General features: G+C 45.5%; 1 protein-coding gene across 3 annotated transcripts in view; it reads left to right on the top strand.

The window, feature by feature from the left end:
* LOC101168573 (ephrin type-A receptor 3) overlaps positions 1-25778 on the top strand; it is a 90997-nt gene that overhangs the window by 15854 nt on the left and 49365 nt on the right. For all 3 annotated transcript variants that reach the window (XM_020710990.1, XM_020710989.1, XM_011486671.3), the window contains exons 2-5: positions 472-536; positions 7849-8049; positions 8882-8989; positions 9081-9432. In XM_020710990.1, coding sequence (XP_020566649.1) covers positions 472-536; positions 7849-8049; positions 8882-8989; positions 9081-9432 — 726 coding nt within the window. The remainder of the gene's footprint in view (positions 1-471; positions 537-7848; positions 8050-8881; positions 8990-9080; positions 9433-25778) is intronic.

Genomic DNA, 25778 nt, shown 5'->3' with positions numbered 1-25778 from the left:
GGAAATAATATTTTGTGTTAAACACAACATAAGACATTATTGAAAATTCTAAAAAAAAAAAGTTCTAAAAAAATGAATTCAGTGGAATATAAATTTGAAGACCCACTCCAACAAAAATTGTGCTTTTGGCATATTTTGGTAGCATTTTTTGTTATTATGGAGGATATATGTTAAGAAATTTAGGCTTAAAATTGTGTTTCTTAGCATTTCTTTATTCAAATCACAGCATATGAAGAGCAGATAAAAAAAAAAAGCATTTGAACCTCTGCTTCATTTTGATGCTTCCACTCACAGACGTATAGATCCATGTATGTCTTTGTTTTCCTCTGGTTCAAAACTGTACGGATGGATGGAGCCATGCTTGTTGCACTGCTAATGTTTGGTTGGGGTTGTCCTTCCTTCAATTATTTAGAATCACGAACATTTTATTTGTTAATAATGTTTGTCCTCTCTTTTTTTCTGTCACTGCAGTTACTTTGCTAGATTCAATGTCAGCGTTGGCCGACCTCGGATGGACAGCATACCCGAACGAGGGGGTGAGTATGAGCAGTGCAGCAAACACACACACAAGCAAACATCTGTCGTTTTTCCTCTCCATGCATGTTTCTGGCATTTGAAGTATGACTCTGATTGCAACCAGCATGTTGTGTTTTTCTTCTGCGGGTACGGGACCAGGGGCAGGGAGTGTGTTTTAAGCGCACTTGCTAAATGGGGCGTCTGCAGGGGGCAGTTCACAAAGGATTTCTGCTGTGGTGAAAACTCAGCGGCTCTACAGCCTGCATTTACTTTGAGTTGTGAGTTTTGGTAAAAACTGAACAGACATGGTTATGTAGTAAATATTCTTACATAAGAGGAGGCGGTGTGTACAAGTCGTTGGTATCTGCATGTGTACGAGATGGGAGTGTTGCATAACTGGCCTTTTTCAGGTACAGGGGCCAGGGGAGTCTGTAGTGCAGCCACCATGAATCTGAAAATGACAACAGAGAATGCGTGGGGAGTAAGAGTGCAGGGAGCACAGAGGGGAAGAGCGACAAAGTGCATTCAGTGGAGCGCGATCTGTATGTCACTGTAGTGCAGGAGCTTTTGAATGGCACTGAATTAATTCCATTTCCTCTTGTGTCACACTTCTTCTTTTCTTCCCTTTCCACCATTCAGCATCGGTGTGGTAAATTGCAGGATGCCACATGTAGTTTCATGGTTTTGTGCAGCAGAGAGGAAGATGAAGTGAGCCGAGCTGAGCAAGGTTGTTTTCTCAAGCAATCAAGGGTATCAAGTTCAGCAGAATAAAATGCGCTGATTTGTGTGGTCTCATTGTGGATGCCTGTGTACAAGTTGTTCATATTTGAGCAAAATGTGTTTCATCTGTGGTCAAGCTACGTGGTTGAATAAGATTACAAGAACAAGTACACATGCAGAGATTATCGAAAGCATATTTCAGGTTGAATAGAACAGAAAAGCATGTCATTAGATCACAAAGAAAGGAAAGTGTTAACAGAAGTTCAAAGGAGCATCACCTTCAGCCTGAGTGTCTCTTTTCTTTACTGTCAGCAATTCTGGAATTTCCTCTCTGTGCAGAAGAAGCAAAAAAACGTGGTTCTTTGTCCACGAACCTTCACTGTCGAGTGAATATCATAAACAAATACTGAATTAAATTCTGCATGAAACTTGTTTGAGTTAAAGTTTTGATTTTATTGATTTATTTCAAGCATTGTAGTCAAAGCAATAAATAATTTACACATATTTATCAAACCCATTACAGAAATGATGAAATGCATAGATTCAAAAGACAGAAAACAAAACAAAAATGTCACTTAAATCATATATGCTTAATTAAATACAGTGATAATTAACTGAGGTATAAGTAGAGTTTGATTTATTGCTTGAAAAGGAGTGGGAAGAAGCAAGCTTATATAATCCCACCCCTACTGAGTTCATTCATTTGATAGTTTAACAGTGTTTTTAAATCCGGTTCTGATCAGATAGATTCTCTTCAAGTAACAAAATCCAGTGCCTAGAAATGATTGATGATCTTCAGAAAACATTCATTCATGATTTCAGTAAACAGTAACGAAAGTAAAACACTTAAGTCTGTTTTAAAGCCCCCCTCCAATAATCCTTTGATCTATTGTTAAAATCATTCCCGTTTGGTTTTTAGCCAAAAAGAAATAAATAAAATCCTGTTGTTTTCTAGGAACATGTTTCTGCAGAACAGCAGTATCCATTAGAAATTTGCCTCTGATTTGTGGGTGGGACTTTTTGCAGGGAGTAAGCCTTCCCCTATTTCCCATCATCTATCTGTTTAAATGCTCTCCCGGTAGTTATAATAATAAAAATGTCAAGTAACATTGGAGCTGTCCAGCCATTTTTTGAGCCAGATGCCGGCTCAGACAAGGAAAACGAATACATGTATCTATTGATCTACAAGTGGACGCTGATTGTAGCACCTACATCACAGCTACAAGCTTTTTTCCAATGACATTTTCTCATCTGCTCCTGATCCACATCAATAAAGAAATACTCAGAAATACAATCTTAAGCCGAATTTTCTTTAAATGTGCCCACCATTATGAGAAAAAGAACATGTTAAGTGTAAAGTGGGTCTTAAAAGTATCTAAAGTATCTACCACTTTTTTTATGGTTGGAAAAACCCTTAATAATAATGCCTTTTCATCTGCATTTCTCACAAAACAAATACTATATTTTATGAAAAAAACCTTTAAGAGGAATTAACTATTAAAAACAACATATAGTAATTCTTTAATTTTTTTTTTTTTTTTTTTTTGAAGTACGATTTTAAATAAAACTGTGTTTTTGCTTGTGTTACACAGGGGACATGACTTATGCTTTATGTATTCCAACAGATATGCAAAGTATAGCTTACTCTGATCCTCTAATCTGGTGTTTTAAAAAAAAAAGAGATATTTGTTTTCACGAGATAAAAGTTTGGCTTTTAAATGTGAAATTTCTGCCTGAGTATGGATACTGTTAGTAAAATAACTGGTGCTTTGCAGATCTGTTGAAATAGGATAGCTTGATCTTTTTGATGCTCACGTCAAAGGATTATCTAGTTAACCTTTGAACTCAGATTCTGTGGATTATAAATACAAGTCCCACCCGATTTAGTCCAAAATGGCACTTGGCCCTCACAGGTCACCGTTAATCCAAGCGATATGGTGCTGGACATAAGGGAAGCAACCAGCCTCTTGGTTGGAGACACTAAACAGACATGTCACTGCTTGAAAAATAGGCTCCCATCCCTGCAGCTTCCAATAACCCCAGAGGGTCCTCAGCTCTCAAACCCCTCTCTGTTGTCTGTCATATTTTCTTATGTTTGTTTTTACCTCATCAATGATCCCAAAATGCAGATTCTTTTTTTAGAATTTGGAAGCCAATTATGTCATTGTTGGTGAGGCCATGAGAGGAAATGCTGGATTAAGTCTTACCATTAAAAAAAAAAAACACTCTTTGCTGATTGGTGGGTTTTGCAGTGCAATTTTCAGCCCGGGTTATAGTAAGTTTGAACTTCATCATCATTCAACAGCTTGTCCGTTCAAGCATACTTGACTTAAGTGGTTGCAGAGAACGAAAGAAAGAAAAAAGTTAAAGTAGGTTTTGTTTCAAACAGCTGCTGTATTTCTGATGGATATGGAAGCAAGAGAACAGTTTTCGTACCCTTAGGCAAACCTGGGTTTTTCACCAGGCAAACGCGACACTGAGCAGACTCACCAGCTAGGGAAGTAAGTCACCTTCAAGGAAGTGGCAGTAATCCAGACACTCTAAACTTTGCCTGCAAAGAAATAAACAAAGACATTATAAAGCCCTCTTTATCCCTCAATGAGCATTCCCATAAAGGCTTTAATCACTACTCCCTTGGGGCTGAGTTTTGTGAGTGTGGGTGGGTGGGTGTGTGTGACTGTCCTGTGATGTCCGACTGGTCTCAGTTCTGCACAGATGGATGTGTTTAACTGCCAGGCATGCCTGTAATTTACCCACATTCGTTCCTCGCTGCCTTTTTTTCCTCCTTTTTTCCCCTCCTCGCTTGTGTTTTGTTCTTTTAATTGAATCGAGTTGCTGTGAGTCCTCGCTCCAGTTTTACATCCTTTGTGCTGACTGTAATCTTCAAACTCTAAAGTTGCTTTCAGGGACACTTGTGTCAGCTGACTAGAGCAACTAAACAGATTGTTGTTTTTTCATTTTGCCTTTGCCGGTTGCCTTTGTGCGCCTCTTTGCAGAAGGGCTGTTGGGTCAGAATCAGGAAGGAGCTGGTTTTGTTGGCGCTCATCCAAGTGGGGGTTATTGAGAGTAAAAGCTTTTGAACGTGGAAGAGCTGAAGTGAAAGTTTCGGTGTGGTTTTTGGTATTAATAAAATGACCCAAAGTAAACTCAACAAACTTTTTTATAAACTACTAAAATAACATAACTGATGAAATTAATTTGAGAAATCAGCCTTCTTTTAGAAACTATTTAAGTTTCTATAGTTTTTTTTTTCCTTAAAAAGGCATGAATGTGAATCTAAAATATCAATCAATTGAAATAAAAACAGATCATAAAGTAAAAAACAAACAAACAAACTACTAAATCAATCAAATCCACGAATTGATTTTCTTTTCAGCCAAAATAAACTATTTTAAGAAGTTGTTCACATAGAAATTCCTAATCTTTAAAATAAGTTTTTTTTCAGTCAACATTTTAAACAGCTTTGTTAAAACAACACACACAAAAATCTAATTATGTTGAATCGCAAATCTAATCCAACTCTAAGCTTGTGATTTGAAATGGAATTGATTCAGGCCAAATACGAATTTTCCCCCCACCCCTAAAGCTTGTCCCTACAAAATGGACAGTTTACCCCAACGTAAGGAGAGTTATAAAAAATAGTGCCTGTGTCTGAATTCCCACCCTAATCCCTAACTACTAAAAAACCTTAAGTCCGAAGAGTGATGAAAAATATATATTTTTAAAAAAATGCTCTGAATTTTAACTGATTTTAAAATCCTAAATTATTTTATAACCTAGAAAGCAAGAATGTCAAAGTCTTTATGTTTTCACACTGACTAGAATCAGCAGGGACACAAATGCTTTTCATTCTGCATTGACTTTAAATAATCTTCAATAAACATTTTAAATAAAATTGAATCCAGTTTAATGCCAGCTAACAAGACGACTTTTAAGATTTCTTCACATTCACAGAGACGATTCACCAAAGCAAAGTTGCTTTGTCATCTCCAGACTGCACAGACAGGAAATTTAGAATCAATTATCTCCCAAGGACATCTTCAGATGAGAGCAGGCTCACGTTGTTTTCCATTATTGTGGCTTCAGGTTTGTGGGAGGACAGGGAACCATCCGCCGAAGCTTGTCAGATGTAATAAATGGACATCAACAACAATTAAACCAAATCTTGTCTTACCTTTTTTTTTTAATATAGTTCTTAGGATTTATTCTAATTTAATATTATTGTAAAATAAATATTGTAAAATAGCTTTTGCTGTAGCCGCTCCAAAGCTGTGGAATACTTTGCCGCTGGCCATTAGAGAAGCCCCTTCACTGTCCATTTTTAAAACCCGTTTAAAAACCCATTTTTATGCTCTGGCTTTTAACCCAATATGAAGACCACTGTTTTTCTAACTGTTTACTGTTTTTCTATAGTTTTATCTCCCTCTGTGTTTTCCCCCCCGTAACATGTTTTAATGTTTTTTACTGTTGTGTTCAGCACTTTGTCTCAACTACTGTTGTATGAAAGTGCTATATAAATAAAGTTGAGTTGAGTTGAGTTGAGTTGAGTAAAATATCATATTTTATTAGGTTAAGATGGGCCACATGCTAACTGACACACTTTTCCGTAACACAAGTATTCTCAGGAGTTCAAATGTGTGCCACCATATTGAAAGAATATTTCAATTTAGTTCCACAGTCGAGACTTTAGGGAAAATTTTATTGTATTAAAAAAAAAGCGCCAGGCTGTGCTCACAATCCGACCTTGAGCAAACTTCCATATGATATGGATGAGCAGATGTGTGCAAACACATGCAGGTGTGCCTGTGTGCATTTCTATCCACTGAATGTTGTTTTGGTCAGGCAGCTGTAAGGTGACCTCTACTATGGAAGCTGAAGTTTCGGTGCAAAAGATGATGACAGGAGTGCTGAACAAATATGGTGGTCTTTTTATTCCTCACCGCAAACTAGGACATATTCAGTTTGTGTGGCTTTTGGTGTGTGTGTTGAGGAAAATTCAGTTAGCAAGCATGTGACTGGATCGAATGTCCAGAGACATGAAAACCACATGGGTGTATTTTTCTTTTCTTTAAGGAATAGAAATGTTCACTTTGTGTGAGTGTCAGTGCCGGTTGAAAATGTGTGTGTTTGGGTAGATAGAAATGTTTTCCTGCACATGCGAAAAGTGTTCTCAATTACAGCCTTAGTCAGAAGTGGAAACAGATGGTGGCAAATGACGGGAGACAAAGTAGCTCTGTCCTCTCCACTCCTTCGTCTTTCTCTTGGTGTGTCTGTCTCGCGCGCACTTCTACATCTCTTTAGGAAAACGCTCTCTGTGCACATGTGCAACGTGGGCAAAAACATCCCTGTAGTCATCTTGACACAGGTCATCACTCATATTCAGCCAGACATGAAAACAGAGCATGTTGGTTTGCACTAAACCACAGTTCACTGAACTTGGGCCCAGTTTCCCCTTCAGTGAGGTCTGAATCAAGATCTTCTTTGTTCCTTGATGAAATGACGAGACAGGAGCTGAGAGGGGCTGTTGTCAAGCTGACCATGTGCTGCAGATCATCACTGATGATCCACTTCCACTCTGTCGTTGCTCAGAGATTAATATTTTCGTCTGGGAAATTTTCACTTGATCTCAAATGTCTTTTAGAAGCATTTTTTTTTTCTATTCACTTGTTTCTTCCACTCATTTCATCAAACTTTTATTTCAGACTCAGGTGGTCCATAGGAAGAAAAGAGAATAAAATAAAACATAAGATACAAATACAGTATTTATAATAAAAAGTAAAAAGATATAACTTAAAAAGAGTATAATCGCTGTATCCAGTGTTTCCTTAGGGCAGAAGTGTAGCGGCATGAGCTTCTTTTGGGATCAGTCAGAGACATGATAATTGAGTTCTTAGATTTGTCCAGGCGTTCCATGAGGCTGTAAGTTAGCTTACGCAGTAGAGCTTCACAGGTGGGGATGTGAGCGTCCACAAACAGCTGACTGGCTCTGTACCACCTGGGCACCTGTAGCAGAAGCCTAAAAGCATCATTATAGGCCACTAAGAATTTGTGGAATGTCCCACGTCCATAGTTCCACCAAAGAGGGGCCGTATACAGAGGAGTGCAGTAAGCTCTGAACAGCGAACACTTCACTTGAAGAGAACATGCACTGAATTTTCTCATCAGCATATTTGCCTGAGCATAGAGTTTACAGTACTGTCTCTGAATGTCTCTATCATCCCTCCAATCGTCAGTAATGAAATGTCCAAGATATTTGATAGATGATGTTTGTTCCAGAGGCGTTCCACAAAGCTTAAAAACAGGAAAGTTTACATTTCTGTCGTCTTTGGTCCTTACGATCATTACTTTGCTTTTGGAGGGATTGTATTTTATGTCAAAGTCTCTGCCATAGTCAGAACAAACTTTTAAAAGTGTTTGTAACCCAGCACTCATTTGTTCTTCTTAGTTCATACGTCTTCTCATTTGTTGTTGTTGTCTTTTTATTTGCCTTTTGCGACTTTGAAACATCTCAGAATGCACTGCTCTTGTGGTACCTCTCTGACTTTCCCTAAATGTTGCCTCAAATGCTTCATTTCAACCAGCCAAACCTCATTTCCCTCTTCTTATCTTCAGTGGGAGGAGATCAGTGTCATGGATGAGAGGAACACTCCGATGAGGACATACCAAGTATGCAATGTAATGGAAGCCAACCAAAACAACTGGCTCAGAACGCGTCACATCAGCCGGGAGGGAGCGCAGCGCATCTACATCGAGATCAAGTTTACTCTGAGAGACTGTAACAGCCTGCCGGGGGTCCCCGGGACCTGCAAAGAGGTCTTTACATTCCACGCTCTAAATAAGTTGTCTGACACTCTGATTTATTAGGCTCCTGGTGACAACATATTTCCCTCATACTGTGTAATTTTGTTTTAAAATGTCATTCATATTGAATGTGGTTGGATAACCATTTTCTCTGAATATTCATCAAAGGAAATCAAACAGAACAAAGCAAATAGTCTTTGACATCCATTTTTTTCCCACAAAAATGTTAAATGAATGGCAACACAAAGTAGGACAATAAGAACTGAAACAGTTTGATCCCTGAAAACATGTAAAAGCACGATCTAAAGGGAAACAGAAATTGTTCTGCTGTTTTCTGAGCGGCATGCAGGCACTTTGCACATGTCGCCTTGCCTGTGAACTCGAATAGACAAATGGTAAAGATGATTGCTTTCAAAGTCATCTTAGATTGGGCTTAAACCACAACATACTGCAGAGCAGGGAAACAACACGGTTTATCACTCTTAAAACAAGCAGAATTGTTGTTTGAAGCACGGAAAAATAGATGATAAAAACCAAAATTGGAGCATTGGAAATTGTTTCTCAGGGCTTCCATGTATTTTGCAGTTAGAATGTTTTACATTATAAGGTAAATAAAAGCCTCTTGGGGCTACAATTTTTACGGCAATTTGATGTCCAGATTTGATGCTGCAGAGAACAGAGCAGCATGTATATGCAGGTTGAGACACTTGCTGTCAGGTTATCCTGACAGATGCATTCATTTTCCCTGGGAAACAGAGGGACAGCTCCACAGCACTTTCATTTTTTTCTTGAGTACTTGACATTTACCTAACTTGAAAACTGATGCATCGTGTTTGTTTTGCAGACCTTTAACATGTACTACTACGAGTCCAACAATGTCAACCTGTGGTTCATTAAGGAAAGCCAGTATGTCAAGATTGACACTATTGCAGCAGATGAGAGCTTTACACAGGTACCGGCACACAGATGACACAAAAAGAGGGCTGAATGGGTCCTATTTTTTTTTTTGTCATAGAGTACAATGTGCAACATTTTGCCCGCAGGTGGATGTTGGTGACCGGGTCATGAAGCTCAACACGGAGGTCAGAGACATCAGCAATTTGAGCAAAAAAGGCTTTTACCTGGCCTTCCAGGACCTTGGTGCTTGCATTGCCCTGGTCTCAGTCAGAGTCTTTTACAAGAAATGTCCACTCACTGTACTCAACCTGGCCCAGTTCCCTGACACAATAACTGGGGGAGACACAGCCCTGGTTGAAGTCCACGGCATGTGCGTGAACGCCTCGGAGGAGTTCGAGCCTCCCAAGATGTACTGCAGTGCAGACGGAGGCTGGCTCGTCCCCATCGGGAGATGTGTGTGCAAACCGGGCTTTGAGGAGAACAAGGACGTCTGCCAGCGTGAGTTTGGGGGGGGGGAGGGATGTGTGGGATAGAGCTGTAAGTGTGCAAATGTGTTTGACTGTGGAAAGCAACAAACTGAAAGGCAACAGAAAACAGTATAAGTATGAGCAATTGCATCTTTCTTAGGAGCAGTTTAACATTTTTCCAGAAAAGTCAGGGTGGAACTGTTCTCCCTTTGTCCATTTAGATTAGGAGCACACAGTCTGTGTGTATGTGTGAGTGTCATCACTCCAAACACGACACCAACAGCTCTTGCCAAGGAAAGGGTACGTTAGCTTTGAGGCCTGTCCTCCTTTCATTTGTGTGCGTCACAGGCAGAGCTTGCTGTCGTATCGTTCAGGAAAAGAAAAGTGGAAGAGGTATGTGTTAGGAAGCAGATTATTGAGTTGTAAAACTCTTAAAGTTGTGCATTTTTGCCATACGTGCGAGTCAGAAAGTGTTTGCGTCTCTGTGCCTGCTGTGCACGTGTGCATTTTAGAGAGGAAGCCGGATTCTGCATTTGTTACCTGTCCCCAAGGACTCGCTCCCTCCCTGAAAAAAAAAAAAAAAATAATAGATATTCATCTCTGCAAATGTGAAATTGGTGCGCACAATGCAATTTCTCTTGTTTTGGAGAAGCGCTCAGAAAGCTTGGCAGCTGGGCCTGAGAGACTCGTGAACAAGAACAAACTGTGCTCGACGGTTTGCAGACTGAGTTGGTGCACAGATTGTGGCAGAGCTCTGACTGCATCTCAATCATGAACCACAGCCTGCTGAGCTCCATATCTGTCTGTCGGCTGTGGTTACGTGACAGGTGACTGCTATGGCAGCTTTTTACATTTCCGTTTAATCTCCAGACCTATGTACTAATTCATCTGTACTACAACTGGAAGCAGTAAAGGGGTTCACCTCTGTGACCCATATGACCTCATCCGTCTCCTTCTTAAACCTAACAACTCCTAAGAGAAAAACTAAAACAATGTCCCACATTTAATAAGCCAATTTTAACTGGGATGCATCATGCTTGCATCCGCTCATTTGCAGGTGTGCTAAAGCAATGATGGTTTTATTGATAGTCTAAGGTCATAGGTCAGAGAAGAAATATTCACCCCCCATTTTAGCAAGTTCTGGTCAGACAGTTGAGATGTGAGGCGGATATGTGTGATCAATCAAGCCTGAATTCAAATCATTGAAAGCCTTATCTTATGGTGTAATTACTCTGCAAAAAGCATCTCCCAGCAGGGATGTCTGTGCTGCCTGCTCAGTGTTAGGAAAAATGATTTTGTTGGGACCTAGGAAGGATTTGCATAGCAATGAAATTTCCCTCCTCATAATACAGGAGAATTTGCTGTCCCGCGCGCCTCTGCCAAACGCATCCCATCTCATTTTGTTGCGTCTGAAATAATGCCAGCTTTCCTTTTGTTTCAAATAAGTTTTGTGCCTGTGCTGATGTCAGTTAGAATCCAGCGTGCTGGTTAATGCATCCATAATCAGCCTTATTTTAACAGGCGGACTGATAGAAAAGAGGACACAGAGAGATGTGACAGCCTTTTCTGTTGCACTTAATGTGTGCCTGTGAGAACAATGGCCATGCTTTCAAAGAGTCCTCTCAGCTCTCTGCATCAAGTCCAAACAAAGGGTTCCTGCACAGACACAGTATGGAGGTCTTCCATGTGGACAACGCCAGGCTGCTAATGCATTTAAATCACCCTTTCTCATTTGCTGCCATACAAAGAGATACAGGGGGGAAGAAAATAAAGAAGAGTGGTGGAGCGTTTTAATATCATTGTGCAGGTGAGCAAGCCACTTAATGGAGAGCTTCCTTTCTCCTCCTCTTGTCCTTTTTGTGGGGGCTTGCTTGCTTCTCCCATTCAGCTGCTTTTGGTTCTCTTTTATGTGCTCCGCCTGGGTCTCAGTAGTCTTTCGGCATCTCAGTATCACTCTCCTTCACCCCCATGCTCCCCATTCTCTCCGTCTCTCTATCTCAGAGTGAAGCGCTAATGGAATCATTACTACCCTCTCTGTGTTAGACAAACACCAGACACCGCCTATTACGGCCTTTTTTTCTTAATCTCTGCCTCTTTTCTCCTCAGTCTGTTATTTTCAAGCCTTGCTCCTGGGTCTGCTTCTATAATTAGACTATTCTCCACCTCTCGCTCTCCAAAAGCCACCCATTTTTCTCCTCACCCCATCTCCTCTGGAACTTTCTTCCTTTTTCACCTCGCCATTTTTTTCCCTGTCCCCCTTTTTTCCCGTTTCCTTTCCTTATCTCCTCTGTCTTCACTCGTTAAACATTTATAGAGGATGGGCTCATCTTTCTCTTTTTGTCTTTTGCCAACTTAATGTGTCTTAATCTCTTTGGGAGAAGCACGCTTGAATTTCCGTCTGGGTTTTTGTGTGCGGTTAATAACAGACATGGAAGTAGATTAGATGTGGCCAAAAGGGAGTCATACAAGTCACCTCATCAACAGCCTGCCAAACAGGATTTTATATCACATTTTTAAAGTCTGGTTTTGATTTTGAGAAACAGAAGTCAAACCACTGCAGTAAGACAATAATGATTAGTTTGAGTGATCCCTACATCTTTGGAGCATCACAGTAAACTGTAAAGACTTTACTGCTGCAATCAGAGGATTCTATAAAGTTTAGATTAAGATTTATAGACATTCAAGTTTGGGAAACTTTTCCTGTTTTAGATCCAAAAAGATCTCCAAAATGTTAGTATAGCTTGCCATAAAAATAGAAGAATTCTGCATAACTTTCTTCAAAGTTAGACGTTTTTACACACTTAATTGGTATTTAGTAGAATCGCCTTTAAACTGTTTAACTTGGCTTAGATGTTTTTGGGCAGCCTTCCATTAGCTTGTAATATATCTTATTGGATTTTTGGCTCATTTCAGCTGACAGAACTGATGGAGCTGAGTCAAGTGTGGACTTCCTGACTCTTCCATGCCTCCTTAGTGCTACATTTGTGGTTTATTTGTGTAATTCAGGCTTTGGATGTCCACTTTTGCTGTCATTCAGAAACCAAGCTAATTCATTGTAGTATTACTAGGGTCTTTCTTTAGCTGAAACAGCCAATAAATTCTTCTTCTTCTTTTTTTTTTGCTACCTAGTCTTTTGAGCATTTAAAAGGCCACTTGTGCAAAATAAATATGAGCAAACTTTTCATGTGAACATCTGAAAAGCTGTAATATGGCTTTTAAGGAATCATCTTACTGGAGATAATGTACTTCAATTTTTTATTTAAATAAAAATAATGTAAATAAAGTTTAGCCTCAGATACAAAAGGTGTTTATATTAATGTATACCTGTGTAACCAAAGATTCATAACCCCCAATTGTAACAGCAAAATCTGTCCAATGCAACAGGCTTTCAGCTCTCATCTGTATTCTCAGCAGCTGGACAAGACAAGTTAAAAAAGAAAAGTAAAGAAACTGATCTGCTCTTTGTTTCACGTAGAATTTTGATCAAGGTTTATCAGTCATTGGAGAAACTGTCTTCTTCCATGAAATTTTATTCGGATTAATCCAATTTTTGAACAATTCTCTTACTAAAATGATGCTTCGCTTTTTTTTCCCTTTCTCCAACCATATCCAGAAGCCTTCTTGTTGGAACACATGCTTGTTGGGGTTACACCTCCATTTGATTCAAATGAGGCCAGTTAGCCAATCAGAGGCTTTTGACAAAACATCTTGTGGATTTCTTTGAGCTACAATTAGCTAACAAGATAAAATACACATTGAATGAAGAGACTGACCTAAAATATAAAAATTGTCAGAATGAGATTCAAAAATAAGTTTTAGTGCCAGAACAAGACACTTTTGTAAGTTTAAAAAAAAAAAAACTGATTTGACCAAGTTATACAACTATTAATTCCATGATTCTTATGAAAAAATAATAGAAAATAATTCTTAGTTCTTAAGTTGCTTGAAAATGTCCTTTTAGATTTGTTCCTCCTCCACACCCAACACCAGGACTCGTTTGCTCAGTCACCAGAAATCATGGCTGTCTGCATTGTCACCACTGGAGTTTCATAATCTCCTTACTCTGGTTCCAACATGCACCATCTTCCTCTCTGCCTCTCAGGCACATTCACACACTCTTATCACTTCTCCTCCATCTCTTTCAGCCCCATGTTTTTGCCCCCCCACACACACCATCCCTATTCCTTGTTTTCTTTTCGCCTAATGTCTCTTGTGCATTCTGTTCCTTTTTGCCCTTTCTGTCTGCCACTGTTTTCAACAGCGCCTCCATTTCCACCTCATAGTCCCTCGCCCTCTCCTGCTGTTCCTGTCTTTCACAGCTGGTAGAGGCTGCAGTGAATACTCCTCTCAAAGCTCTCTTGCTCTTAGCCCTATGGGGTGCGTGCTGAAGGGCAGGAGTGTGTGCAGACGTGCATGGATGTGTATGCATCTTTGACTGTGTGTGTCTTCTTTCGGACATCAACAATTACAGCCTCAGATAGCTGAGATAGGGGAGACATCTGTCACCTCAACACAAGTGTTCTTGCTCTCATCAACTTTTTCTTAGCATCCAGACGTTATATGGGTTAGCATGACACGTCCGTCTGTGTTTCTGCCTGCTGTCTCATGGTCTCCTTTTTACCCTTTTTCTTCGTTTTCATTTGTCAGCTGGAACACGCCAGCACAAAGCCAGAACTTAGTTTGCCACAGGTGCCCCCTCTAGACACCAAACTGGCTTCACTCAGCTCTCGTGCTGTTCTTTTCATTCAAAGCGAACCATTCACCAAGAAGTCCCGAGTGCATCAGAGAGCTAATCAGCTGTTTGTTCATTCAGATCGCATCAATCCTGAATCTCTATTTCTGTATGTTTAGCACCAATTACACTGCAGACCTTTCACTCAAGCCCCGTGGGTCTTCACTCAACTGGATTTATTTCCTACCTTTGAGATAAGAGTATCACTACAGTGCATTAAATATTAGTTCAGCATTTTCAAAATCAATTCTTGCAAAGCTGCTTTTGTAGTTTAGTTAAAAAAAAAACACTCTCAGGGTTTAGAACATAAGAAGACATTTCTTAGATCATGAGACAGTCTCTCCTGCTGGCTCCACGCTGTGTTCGTGGCTAGTCATTATTAAATTGATTAAGGTCTAATGACAAAAAGGGCAGCTCATAAAAAGGTTAGTGCAGAAGCCAATCTTTACTTAGAAATAAGACATTTTTTGCTGGATAGAAATTCACAGTAATATTCTTCATAATTTATCAATTTTATTTTTTGCAACATTAATGTAATGTAATCATATATTACAGTTAATTTCCACACGAAATGTTTAAGGAAGTGTTTACCTACACAACCATTTTTACACACAAACGTTTAAAGTCCCACTTCGATCATATTTTGATCATCTTTCAAAGTGGTCCCAGTAGGCTTTTACATAATTACAATTGTGCCGTTTTTAGACAAAATCCAAAAACCTGTGTTGTTTTCTGGGACATAGTTTTTGCAGAGCAGCAATAGTTAATCAGAAATTTGCCTTTGAGTTGTGGGCGGAACTGTTGGTGCGAAGAAAGCCCACCCCCACTATGCATCATCCGTCTGTTTACACAATCTCCCGCTAGCTTACAGCTCCTCATATCCCCAACCAAATATTACCAGAGCAACAAAAAGCTATCCAGTTATCCAACCATACAATTTTGGGCTAGATGCACATGTGTGAACAGTTTTTCATCCGTATTAAAGGTATGCCAGTGTAAGTATGTTTGCTTGCTATTTTGTTCTTGAGTAAAGAAAAAGAAACATTTATATTAAAGGAAAGACATTTTATACGATCCATCCATTTATTGCTTCCCATCTATTTGGATCTAAATAGATTCACACCAAACTGAAGAGCTAAAGATCCAGTGGATCAGTGTTAGCGTCTACACCAGTCAACACAGAATTGTAAATAAAACGGTCATGAATGAGCGACTTTACATTTCATTGTGTTGCATTATTTCCAATGACGCATCAACCAATCATGACTCTTTAAGTCGGACATGTCCTCATCCAAAGATGTCTGACTAGGATAATTAAGATGCACGCAACAGCTTCTGTTCTGGAGTTCACCATGAGGTTTTCTTAGGTCAGATTCAAGCTCTTCTGCCATGAGTTTCATTAAACATCTTGACTATTCCTTTTGTTCTGCAGGTTAAGTCAGATCCTTTACAGTGGTTAATTTGGCATCACATAAAAACGAAGCTGAAACCAAAACCTTTACACACTGACTTCCAAATCTTAATCAAAGATAAGCAAGCATGAGAGCAATAAAAAGAGACATTTAGAGTTCCAGTCAAAGGCCTAATTCTCAGCAGTCAGTTGATCAGGCTGGCCTCTGATCACAGGAGTCAATGAACTGTTAGTTAGAGGTTAGAGGAATCGCACACAACAAAGGTTTCTTAAGATTTGCTGCATATGATGCATATACCAAAAAACAATCACAGAGGAGCAGAAATTAAGACAGAAGGATCATCGCAGCCTTTCATAAAATTCAAGTTAAAAATAAAGTTAAATACATAATTAATTTCCTTGGTTAAAAGGTTAAGTCTCGTTAGTGTGACATTTCAAATACTTTTACTTTGCTAATTGAAAAGGATGCATAATTGAAAATTAAATTGAATTGAAAAATTAAATTGAATATGTCAGAAAAAAAACGTGGATATAAACTCTGAAATCATTATGGGGCACAAACTGATCACTTTGCAAAAACGATTGTAGCATGTTTCATTACTAAAAAACTGAGCGATCTGACACAAAAATTGTGTAAGATATGTGCAATAAAGGGGGGGGGGGGGTATGTTCACCAAATACAGACTTTTGGATATCAAATCTCTCTCTGAATTTCAGATTCTTTCTCCTCTGCACACAAAGACATGCGCATCTCTGTAATGTCTTTGCTACTCGGCTTGGGGAGCTTGAGAGCTTCAAAGCGTGTGTGGCAAGGGTGGGAGCAGCTAACAGAAGGATTTAGACGGTTAGGCCAGAGATTTTAGTGTGTCTACTGTAATAGTGCACATGTGTCTGGTTGTGTACACTCCTGTAGGCACCCAGGCTTTAAGTCTGTTGTGTGAGAAAGCATGATGTTATAACAAGCCATATGTGCTTAAAGGACAAAAGGATATATAGGCCAAGTGAAGACCAGTCATTGGTCCCCCTCACCTTGTGTGAGAGTGTCTTTAGCTGTCTGCCTATCTGACTTCACTCCTCATTTATTTGAGTAATGACAGCCACCTTTTGCCTCATTTCTCCTTTATTCTCTGTTATCTTCCTTAATACATCCCTCTTCCTCAACTTCATCCCTTTTCCCTTCTCCCTCTTTCTCATCACTTCTCTTTTGTGTTTAAACAAATGACACAAAAATCACAAAAGCTAAGGCTTCGACTCTATCCTCCATACACAAGTGGTCCCTGTGTACATACCCACACAGCACTGACCCAGATAATACCTATTTAGAGAGAATCTCCAAGGGCAGCTCCTGTAGCCCAACACTTGATGACTCTCCGAGCATTGGCTGAGTTGCCAAAAGCCATCTTAGCATCATGTTGCTGTTTGCATCTTTGTGGTTTAAAGCAGTCAAACCTGAGGACACAAAGGCGACGTGTGAGTGGATGGATCTTGCGCAGTTCAGCTGAGTCTGGTGCAGTGGGTTGAACAATCCCTGGGAGGAAACAAAAAAAAAAAAGCAGGCCAAGGACTGAGGAACTTCTAATGCATGTTTCAGCTCATCTTGTCCTTATATAGCTTGATTCCCTAAAGAGAGAATCAGTAAAAAAGAAGTGAGCTATGGAGGGAAGAGTGTGACTCATTTTGGAAACGTCCCCCATTCATTGGCTGTGCTCTATAGGCTGTTGAGTTCCAGTTAGGGGTAAATATATGTGGTCTCTGGGGAAAGTTAATCATTTTCACATTTCTGTACTGTAAAATTAGCCTTGCTATTTCTTCATTTTTGTGCATATAGACAGCGGGTGAGATGTACAAGCAGTTTTGGGATCTGCTGTGTAACAAACGCAGTCAGGCAGCCACAGACCCTTCCCCCTTCCCCCTTTCCTCATTCTCTTTTGAGTGTATGGATAGCTTCCAGATGTACAATCAGCCTGTCAGCCTGATTAGACCGGTGCCTTTTGCTCAGCTACGATGAACAGATGTAACCATTGTCAAAGTCCAATTTGTTGCTGCTTTTGTATACATTACAGCTGGATCTTTGTTTTATAGCCAAAAACAGTCATTTGCAAAACTTACGAGTCTTTGTAACAGAAGTGCAGCCAGATCAAAGCACCAAATTAAAGAGGACCTGATGAGATACACGACAGTTCAATTTTTTCAGATGTACTTATATTTAGAACAGCTGCTGCACTGCTTGCGGTTTAAATGCTGAATTTCAGTAAGGAACACACTGTGGGCCGGAATCATGTCTTTAACTGTGAAACATGTTTGTTGTTAACATTTTTTTGTAAAAGAAAGTTTCATAGCAAAATAGCTGCAGCTGTGGGAGGAACCAATGTTTCCCAATGTCCTGAAACAATAGAACAGGTCTTCTTGGTTTAGCGTGCATCATCATCAGGGCTGTGATTCAGAGTGAACTTTGTTTACCAGATTAATCCATCTATTGGGGACAAGCCTAAAAGCCTTGGTTAAACCAAAAGAGGAAGTTACAATTTACCTGAAAAGGTGAGTCAGGATTTTCTGACCAGTAGACTTTGGTGCGGTACAATTGGTACTGGGAATAATTCTGAAGGAAGTTTTATTTTGGAAAACTACTGGATTCTACCCACCAAACCCGACTTATTCTTGACGCAAATCAAGTTGGTCAATCAGATGTCGAAAATCCATTCACTGCTCTCTTATAGTGGCTGCACTAATTGCTAAATTGAAACTCCCAAACTAGGAAAGTTTGCAAAAAAACAAATGTATTTGGAAAGTTTATTTTCATAGAAAAGATCCAGTGAAGAAACAAAAGAAGAGCCTTTAACTTAAAAAAACAAAAAGCTGCATTTAACAGACAAAATATGGAGGAGGAGTCTTCACTCTAAATATGGATGTACCTTGACAGTTGTTCCTTCCCACCATAATAAGAATTCATAATACTTAGCAACCGGCTGTACAATGTTATGAGGACACTGCTAATAAAGTTGCTCAAACTGTGGATTCACGTAATATATTTATGAAATACTAGTTTTAGTGATCTTTTTTATTTTTGTATTTATCCGTTACTAAAAGTTGGATGAGGCTGTTGTTGACCACTGGTGTCCAATGTGATTGTAGATATACTATAGAGCAAAAAACTGGCCTGAAGAAACACACGTTTCTCAAAATCTCTTGTGGGGAGATATGTAAAAGTACAAAGACAGTGTTTGCAAATATTTTCCTAAACAGCATTTGTTGGTCTGCTCTCAAAGGTGCAATGTGAATTTCACTTTAAAAAGAAAAAGGTTGATCCAACTTAATTGAATCACTTCAATTGGTAACACCATTAAGTTTATTCAACTTAAATTTTTTATGTCTATCCAACTCAATGTAATAAGTTGATCCAACTTAAAGGAATCACTTCAATTGGTAACACGTAATTGAAAGAGGTTTATTTAACTTAATTTTTCATGGCTATCCAACTCAAATTAATAAGTTGATCTAACTCAATATATATATATATTTAATTTTGTTTATACAATTTAAATTGACACATTTTTCTAAAGTTTCAACCAGTGGGTCTTGTAATTTTCATATCAAAGACATGAATGACCCAGCAATGTCTCGCATTACAAGGCAGGAGTTCACATGCAATGATCTCCGTCTTTATTATTGGAACATACTGTGTCTTTCCACTCAAGGGGGTTGGTCATCACCCTCTCCCAAAGTCTAACGCATGGCGCAGAAAGAAATAAACATAACAGTTTAAATTACAGAGTACAACAGCTAAACAACAAAACACATGGACAAAAACTTGTCATGGTGCAGGGTGGCTCGAGAGCCGGTTGGACCCAGACGCAGAGGCGGAGGCATGAGGATCAGGGGCAAAGGGGTTTAATGCGAAACCCAAACGAAAAGCGCTGCAGAGCAGGATCTCAGAACTGAAACATAACTCACTGTGACGTGGCAAGAAAACAAGGAACTTGGCATGACAAGACGAGAACACCAGAACAGGAACACTAATGGACCAACACAGGAGGAAGGCAGAGACAAGACTTAAATACAGACAGGGCAGACAAGACACAGGTGGACACGATCAGGGCTGATGGGGACCAAAGGAAGTAAAACTCAAGAAAACATACAAGACAGGAGACTTTCAAAATAAAACAGGAAACAGAAACACGACAGAACAAGGACCAAAAACAAGACAACAAAATCAAATCATGACAGTACCCCCCCCTCAAGGAACCGCTCCGAGGTTCCAAAAGTCACATGAGGGGGGGGCCCCGGAGGATAAACCTCGACGGGCACAAGAGTCCAGAGGACGGCCGGGGGTCCGCGCCGTCCGGCGAGGCAGGTCCGGAGGACGGCCGGGGGGCCGCGCGGTCCGGCGAGGCAGGTCCGGAGGACGGCCGGGGGGCCGCGCGGTCAGGCGAGGCAGGTCCGGAGGACGGCCGGGGGCCGCGCGGTCCGGCGAGGCAGGTCCGGAGGACGGCCGGGGGGCCGCGCGGTCCGGCGAGGCAGGTCCGGAGGACGGCCGGGGGGCCGAGCGGTCCGGCGAGGCAGGTCCGGAGGACGGCCGGGGGGCCGAGCGGTCCGGCGAGGCAGGTCCGGAGGACGGCCGGGGGGCCGAGCGGTCCGGCGAGGCAGGTCCGGCATGAGACGCGTGGCGGCGTCAGGCTTGGAGGCGTCGTCAGGCTTGGAGGCGTCGTCAGGCTTGGAGGCGTCGTCAGGCTTGGAGGCGTCGTCAGGCTTGGAGGCGTCGTCAGGCTTGGAGGCGTCGTCAGGCGTGGAGGCGTCAGGCGTGGAGGCGTCAGGCGTGGAGGCGTCAGGCGTGGAGGCGTCAGGCGTGGAGGCGTCAGGCGTGGAGTCGTCAGGCGTGGAGTCGTCAGGCGTGGAGTCGTCAGGCGTGGAGTCGTCAGGCGTGGAGTCAGGCGTGGAGTCAGGCGTGGAGTCAGGCATGGAGTCAGGCATGGAGTCAGGCGGGTCGGGCCAGCAGACAGGCTCTGGCGGGTCGGGCCAGCAGACAGGCTCTGGCGGGTCGGGCCAGCAGACAGGCTCTGGCGGGTCGGGCCAGCAGACAGGCTCTGGCGGGTCGGGCCAGCAGACAGGCTCTGGCGGGTCGGGCCAGCAGACAGGCTCTGGCGGGTCGGGCCAGCAGACAGGCTCTGGCGGGTCGGGCCAGCAGACAGGCTCTGGCGGGTCGGGCCAGCAGTCAGGCTCTGGCGGGTCGGGCCAGCAGTCAGGCTCCGGCGGGTCGGGCGTGGAGCCGAGCTCCGGCGGGTCGGGCGTGGAGCCGAGCTCCGGCGGGTCAGGCGTGGAGCCGAGCTCAGGCGGGTCAGGCGTGGAGCCGAGCTCAGGCGGGACAGGCGTGGAGCCGAGCTCAGGCGGGACAGGCGTGGAGCCGAGCTCAGGCGGGACAGGCGTGGAGCCGAGCTCAGGCGGGACAGGCGTGGAGCCGAGCTCAGGCGGGTCAGGCGTGGAGCCGGAAGTGGGGACCGGTCGGGGTTCCGGCGGAACCCCCCTGGAAGCCGGGACGGGTCGGGGCGCAGGCGGCACCCCCCTGGAAGCCGGGACGGGTCGGGGCGCAGGCGGCACCCCCCTGGAAGCCGGGACGGGTCGGGGCGCAGGCGGCAACCCCCTGGAAGCCGGGACGGGTCGGGGTGCAGGCGGCAACCCCCTGGAAGCCGGGACGGGTCGGGGTGCAGGCGGCAACCCCCTGGGAGCCGGGATGGGTCGGGGTGCAGGCGGCACCCCCCTGGGAGCAGGAACGGGTCGGGGTGCAGGCGGCAACCCCCTTGAAGCCGGGACGGGTCGGGGTGCAGGCGGCAACCCCCTGGAAGCCGGGACGGGTCGGGGTGCAGGCGGCAACCCCCTGGGAGCCGGGACGGGTCGGGGTGCGTCCATAACCACCACTGGAGCGGGTTGTGGTGCGTCCGGGACCACCTCCGGAACATGAAGGGGCTGGAGGGCATCCGGGACCACCACTGGAAGGGGTTGTGGTGCGTGCCGGAACACCTCCGGAACAGGAAGGGGAGGTTGAAGGGGACGGCGGGGACGACGGCGACGACGACCCCCCCTCATGGCGAGACGGCTCCCTGTGAGGTCCAGGTGGCTCCCACTCCAGGCATACGAGGCAAACTGGGCCTGGTCAAAAACCCAGTAAGACCTCGTACGCTCTGCTTCCTGGCAGTAGGCCTCTAGTAGCTTCATGTCCCGCTCTGCTGGGTCCAGAGAGTATGGTTGGTCCATTCTATCATGGTGCAGGGTGGCTCGAGAGCCGGTTGGACCCAGACGCAGAGGCGGAGGCATGAGGATCAGGGGCAAAGGGGTTTAATGCGAAACCCAAACGAAAAGCGCTGCAGAGCAGGATCTCAGAACTGAAACATAACTCACTGTGACGTGGCAAGAAAACAAGGAACTTGGCATGACAAGACGAGAACACCAGAACAGGAACACTAATGGACCAACACAGGAGGAAGGCAGAGACAAGACTTAAATACAGACAGGGCAGACAAGACACAGGTGGACACGATCAGGGCTGATGGGGACCAAAGGAAGTAAAACTCAAGAAAACATACAAGACAGGAGACTTTCAAAATAAAACAGGAAACAGAAACACGACAGAACAAGGACCAAAAACAAGACAACAAAATCAAATCATGACAGTACCCCCCCCTCAAGGAACCGCTCCGAGGTTCCAAAAGTCACATGAGGGGGGGGCCCCGGAGGATAAACCTCGACGGGCACAAGAGTCCAGAGGACGGCCGGGGGTCCGCGCCGTCCGGCGAGGCAGGTCCGGAGGACGGCCGGGGGGCCGCGCGGTCCGGCGAGGCAGGTCCGGAGGACGGCCGGGGGGCCGCGCGGTCAGGCGAGGCAGGTCCGGAGGACGGCCGGGGGGCCGCGCGGTCCGGCGAGGCAGGTCCGGAGGACGGCCGGGGGGCCGCGCGGTCCGGCGAGGCAGGTCCGGAGGACGGCCGGGGGGCCGAGCGGTCCGGCGAGGCAGGTCCGGAGGACGGCCGGGGGGCCGAGCGGTCCGGCGAGGCAGGTCCGGAGGACGGCCGGGGGGCCGAGCGGTCCGGCGAGGCAGGTCCGGCATGAGACGCGTGGCGGCGTCAGGCTTGGAGGCGTCGTCAGGCTTGGAGGCGTCGTCAGGCTTGGAGGCGTCGTCAGGCTTGGAGGCGTCGTCAGGCTTGGAGGCGTCGTCAGGCTTGGAGGCGTCGTCAGGCGTGGAGGCGTCAGGCGTGGAGGCGTCAGGCGTGGAGGCGTCAGGCGTGGAGGCGTCAGGCGTGGAGTCGTCAGGCGTGGAGTCGTCAGGCGTGGAGTCGTCAGGCGTGGAGTCGTCAGGCGTGGAGTCAGGCGTGGAGTCAGGCGTGGAGTCAGGCATGGAGTCAGGCATGGAGTCAGGCGGGTCGGGCCAGCAGACAGGCTCTGGCGGGTCGGGCCAGCAGACAGGCTCTGGCGGGTCGGGCCAGCAGACAGGCTCTGGCGGGTCGGGCCAGCAGACAGGCTCTGGCGGGTCGGGCCAGCAGACAGGCTCTGGCGGGTCGGGCCAGCAGACAGGCTCTGGCGGGTCGGGCCAGCAGACAGGCTCTGGCGGGTCGGGCCAGCAGACAGGCTCTGGCGGGTCGGGCCAGCAGTCAGGCTCTGGCGGGTCGGGCCAGCAGTCAGGCTCCGGCGGGTCGGGCGTGGAGCCGAGCTCCGGCGGGTCGGGCGTGGAGCCGAGCTCCGGCGGGTCAGGCGTGGAGCCGAGCTCAGGCGGGTCAGGCGTGGAGCCGAGCTCAGGCTGGACAGGCGTGGAGCCGAGCTCAGGCGGGACAGGCGTGGAGCCGAGCTCAGGCGGGACAGGCGTGGAGCCGAGCTCAGGCGGGACAGGCGTGGAGCCGAGCTCAGGCGGGTCAGGCGTGGAGCCGGAAGTGGGGACCGGTCGGGGTTCCGGCGGAACCCCCCTGGAAGCCGGGACGGGTCGGGGCGCAGGCGGCACCCCCCTGGAAGCCGGGACGGGTCGGGGCGCAGGCGGCACCCCCCTGGAAGCCGGGACGGGTCGGGGCGCAGGCGGCAACCCCCTGGAAGCCGGGACGGGTCGGGGTGCAGGCGGCAACCCCCTGGAAGCCGGGACGGGTCGGGGTGCAGGCGGCAACCCCCTGGGAGCCGGGATGGGTCGGGGTGCAGGCGGCACCCCCCTGGGAGCAGGAACGGGTCGGGGTGCAGGCGGCAACCCCCTTGAAGCCGGGACGGGTCGGGGTGCAGGCGGCAACCCCCTGGAAGCCGGGACGGGTCGGGGTGCAGGCGGCAACCCCCTGGGAGCCGGGACGGGTCGGGGTGCGTCCATAACCACCACTGGAGCGGGTTGTGGTGCGTCCGGGACCACCTCCGGAACATGAAGGGGCTGGAGGGCATCCGGGACCACCACTGGAAGGGGTTGTGGTGCGTGCCGGAACACCTCCGGAACAGGAAGGGGAGGTTGAAGGGGACGGCGGGGACGACGGCGACGACGACCCCCCCTCATGGCGAGACGGCTCCCTGTGAGGTCCAGGTGGCTCCCACTCCAGGCATACGAGGCAAACTGGGCCTGGTCAAAAACCCAGTAAGACCTCGTACGCTCTGCTTCCTGGCAGTAGGCCTCTAGTAGCTTCATGTCCCGCTCTGCTGGGTCCAGAGAGTATGGTTGGTCCATTCTATCATGGTGCAGGGTGGCTCGAGAGCCGGTTGGACCCAGACGCAGAGGCGGAGGCATGAGGATCAGGGGCAAAGGGGTTTAATGCGAAACCCAAACGAAAAGCGCTGCAGAGCAGGATCTCAGAACTGAAACATAACTCACTGTGACGTGGCAAGAAAACAAGGAACTTGGCATGACAAGACGAGAACACCAGAACAGGAACACTAATGGACCAACACAGGAGGAAGGCAGAGACAAGACTTAAATACAGACAGGGCAGACAAGACACAGGTGGACACGATCAGGGCTGATGGGGACCAAAGGAAGTAAAACTCAAGAAAACATACAAGACAGGAGACTTTCAAAATAAAACAGGAAACAGAAACACGACAGAAGAAGGACCAAAAACAAGACAACAAAATCAAATCATGACAGTACCCCCCCCTCAAGGAACCGCTCCGAGGTTCCAAAAGTCACATGAGGGGGGGGCCCCGGAGGATAAACCTCGACGGGCACAAGAGTCCAGAGGACGGCCGGGGGTCCGCGCCGTCCGGCGAGGCAGGTCCGGAGGACGGCCGGGGGGCCGCGCGGTCCGGCGAGGCAGGTCCGGAGGACGGCCGGGGGGCCGCGCGGTCAGGCGAGGCAGGTCCGGAGGACGGCCGGGGGGCCGCGCGGTCCGGCGAGGCAGGTCCGGAGGACGGCCGGGGGGCCGCGCGGTCCGGCGAGGCAGGTCCGGAGGACGGCCGGGGGGCCGAGCGGTCCGGCGAGGCAGGTCCGGAGGACGGCCGGGGGGCCGAGCGGTCCGGCGAGGCAGGTCCGGTGGACGGCCGGGGGGCCGAGCGGTCCGGCGAGGCAGGTCCGAAGATGAGAATATATGTTGACATTCTTTTTTTTCAAACTAAATTAAAGCATTTTACACTATATTCATAGATCCAGTCAATGTTGGGGAACAAAAGACGTAAATGACTTTCCTTCTTTATTACTGCATGTGATTGGCTGCATTCAAATGGGAATCATGAGGGACACCGAACTTCTTAACCATAAAAAATATTTCATGTTCATTAGAAACAAACATGTTTTTGTTTGTTTTTTGTCACCCCTGATTTTATGCTGGCTCCATGTGACTCGTGGATCTCGAAGTTGAAGCATTTTTTCTGCAATACTTCAGCGACAAAAACCTCTGTCTTCTCTGAGGTGAAAAGATACTTTTATGACATAAATGCATACTACCATCTTGAACTGTGATTCATTCGAAAAGGCAGCTTGAGCTTTTGTCTTTCACCCCGGGTGACACTGAGTGAGTCATTCAGCTGTGGATTTTTGTCTTTCCTGAAAGTCTTACTGTTAGCTGTCTCTGCTAAACAGGTCATGCTTTTATCATCTGTTTGGACGCTTGTCCTTTGTCAATTTCTTGCAAAAACTGTTTTTTGATTTAGGGAAAAAGTAAATCTCTTTACCAGATTTTATTTTCCAATCCAATAAAAGATACATGTGTATAAAATGAGCTTTATGCCAACTCTAAGGATAACATTCATCTGAATTTTTGCTTTGCAGGAGCCTTTGACCACCACATCTAATCTA

This window comes from Oryzias latipes, chromosome 17 (genome assembly GCF_002234675.1).
Source record: "Oryzias latipes chromosome 17, ASM223467v1".
NCBI classification, from domain to species: domain Eukaryota; kingdom Metazoa; phylum Chordata; class Actinopteri; order Beloniformes; family Adrianichthyidae; genus Oryzias; species Oryzias latipes.
This window is presented reverse-complemented; position numbering and strand designations above follow the sequence as displayed.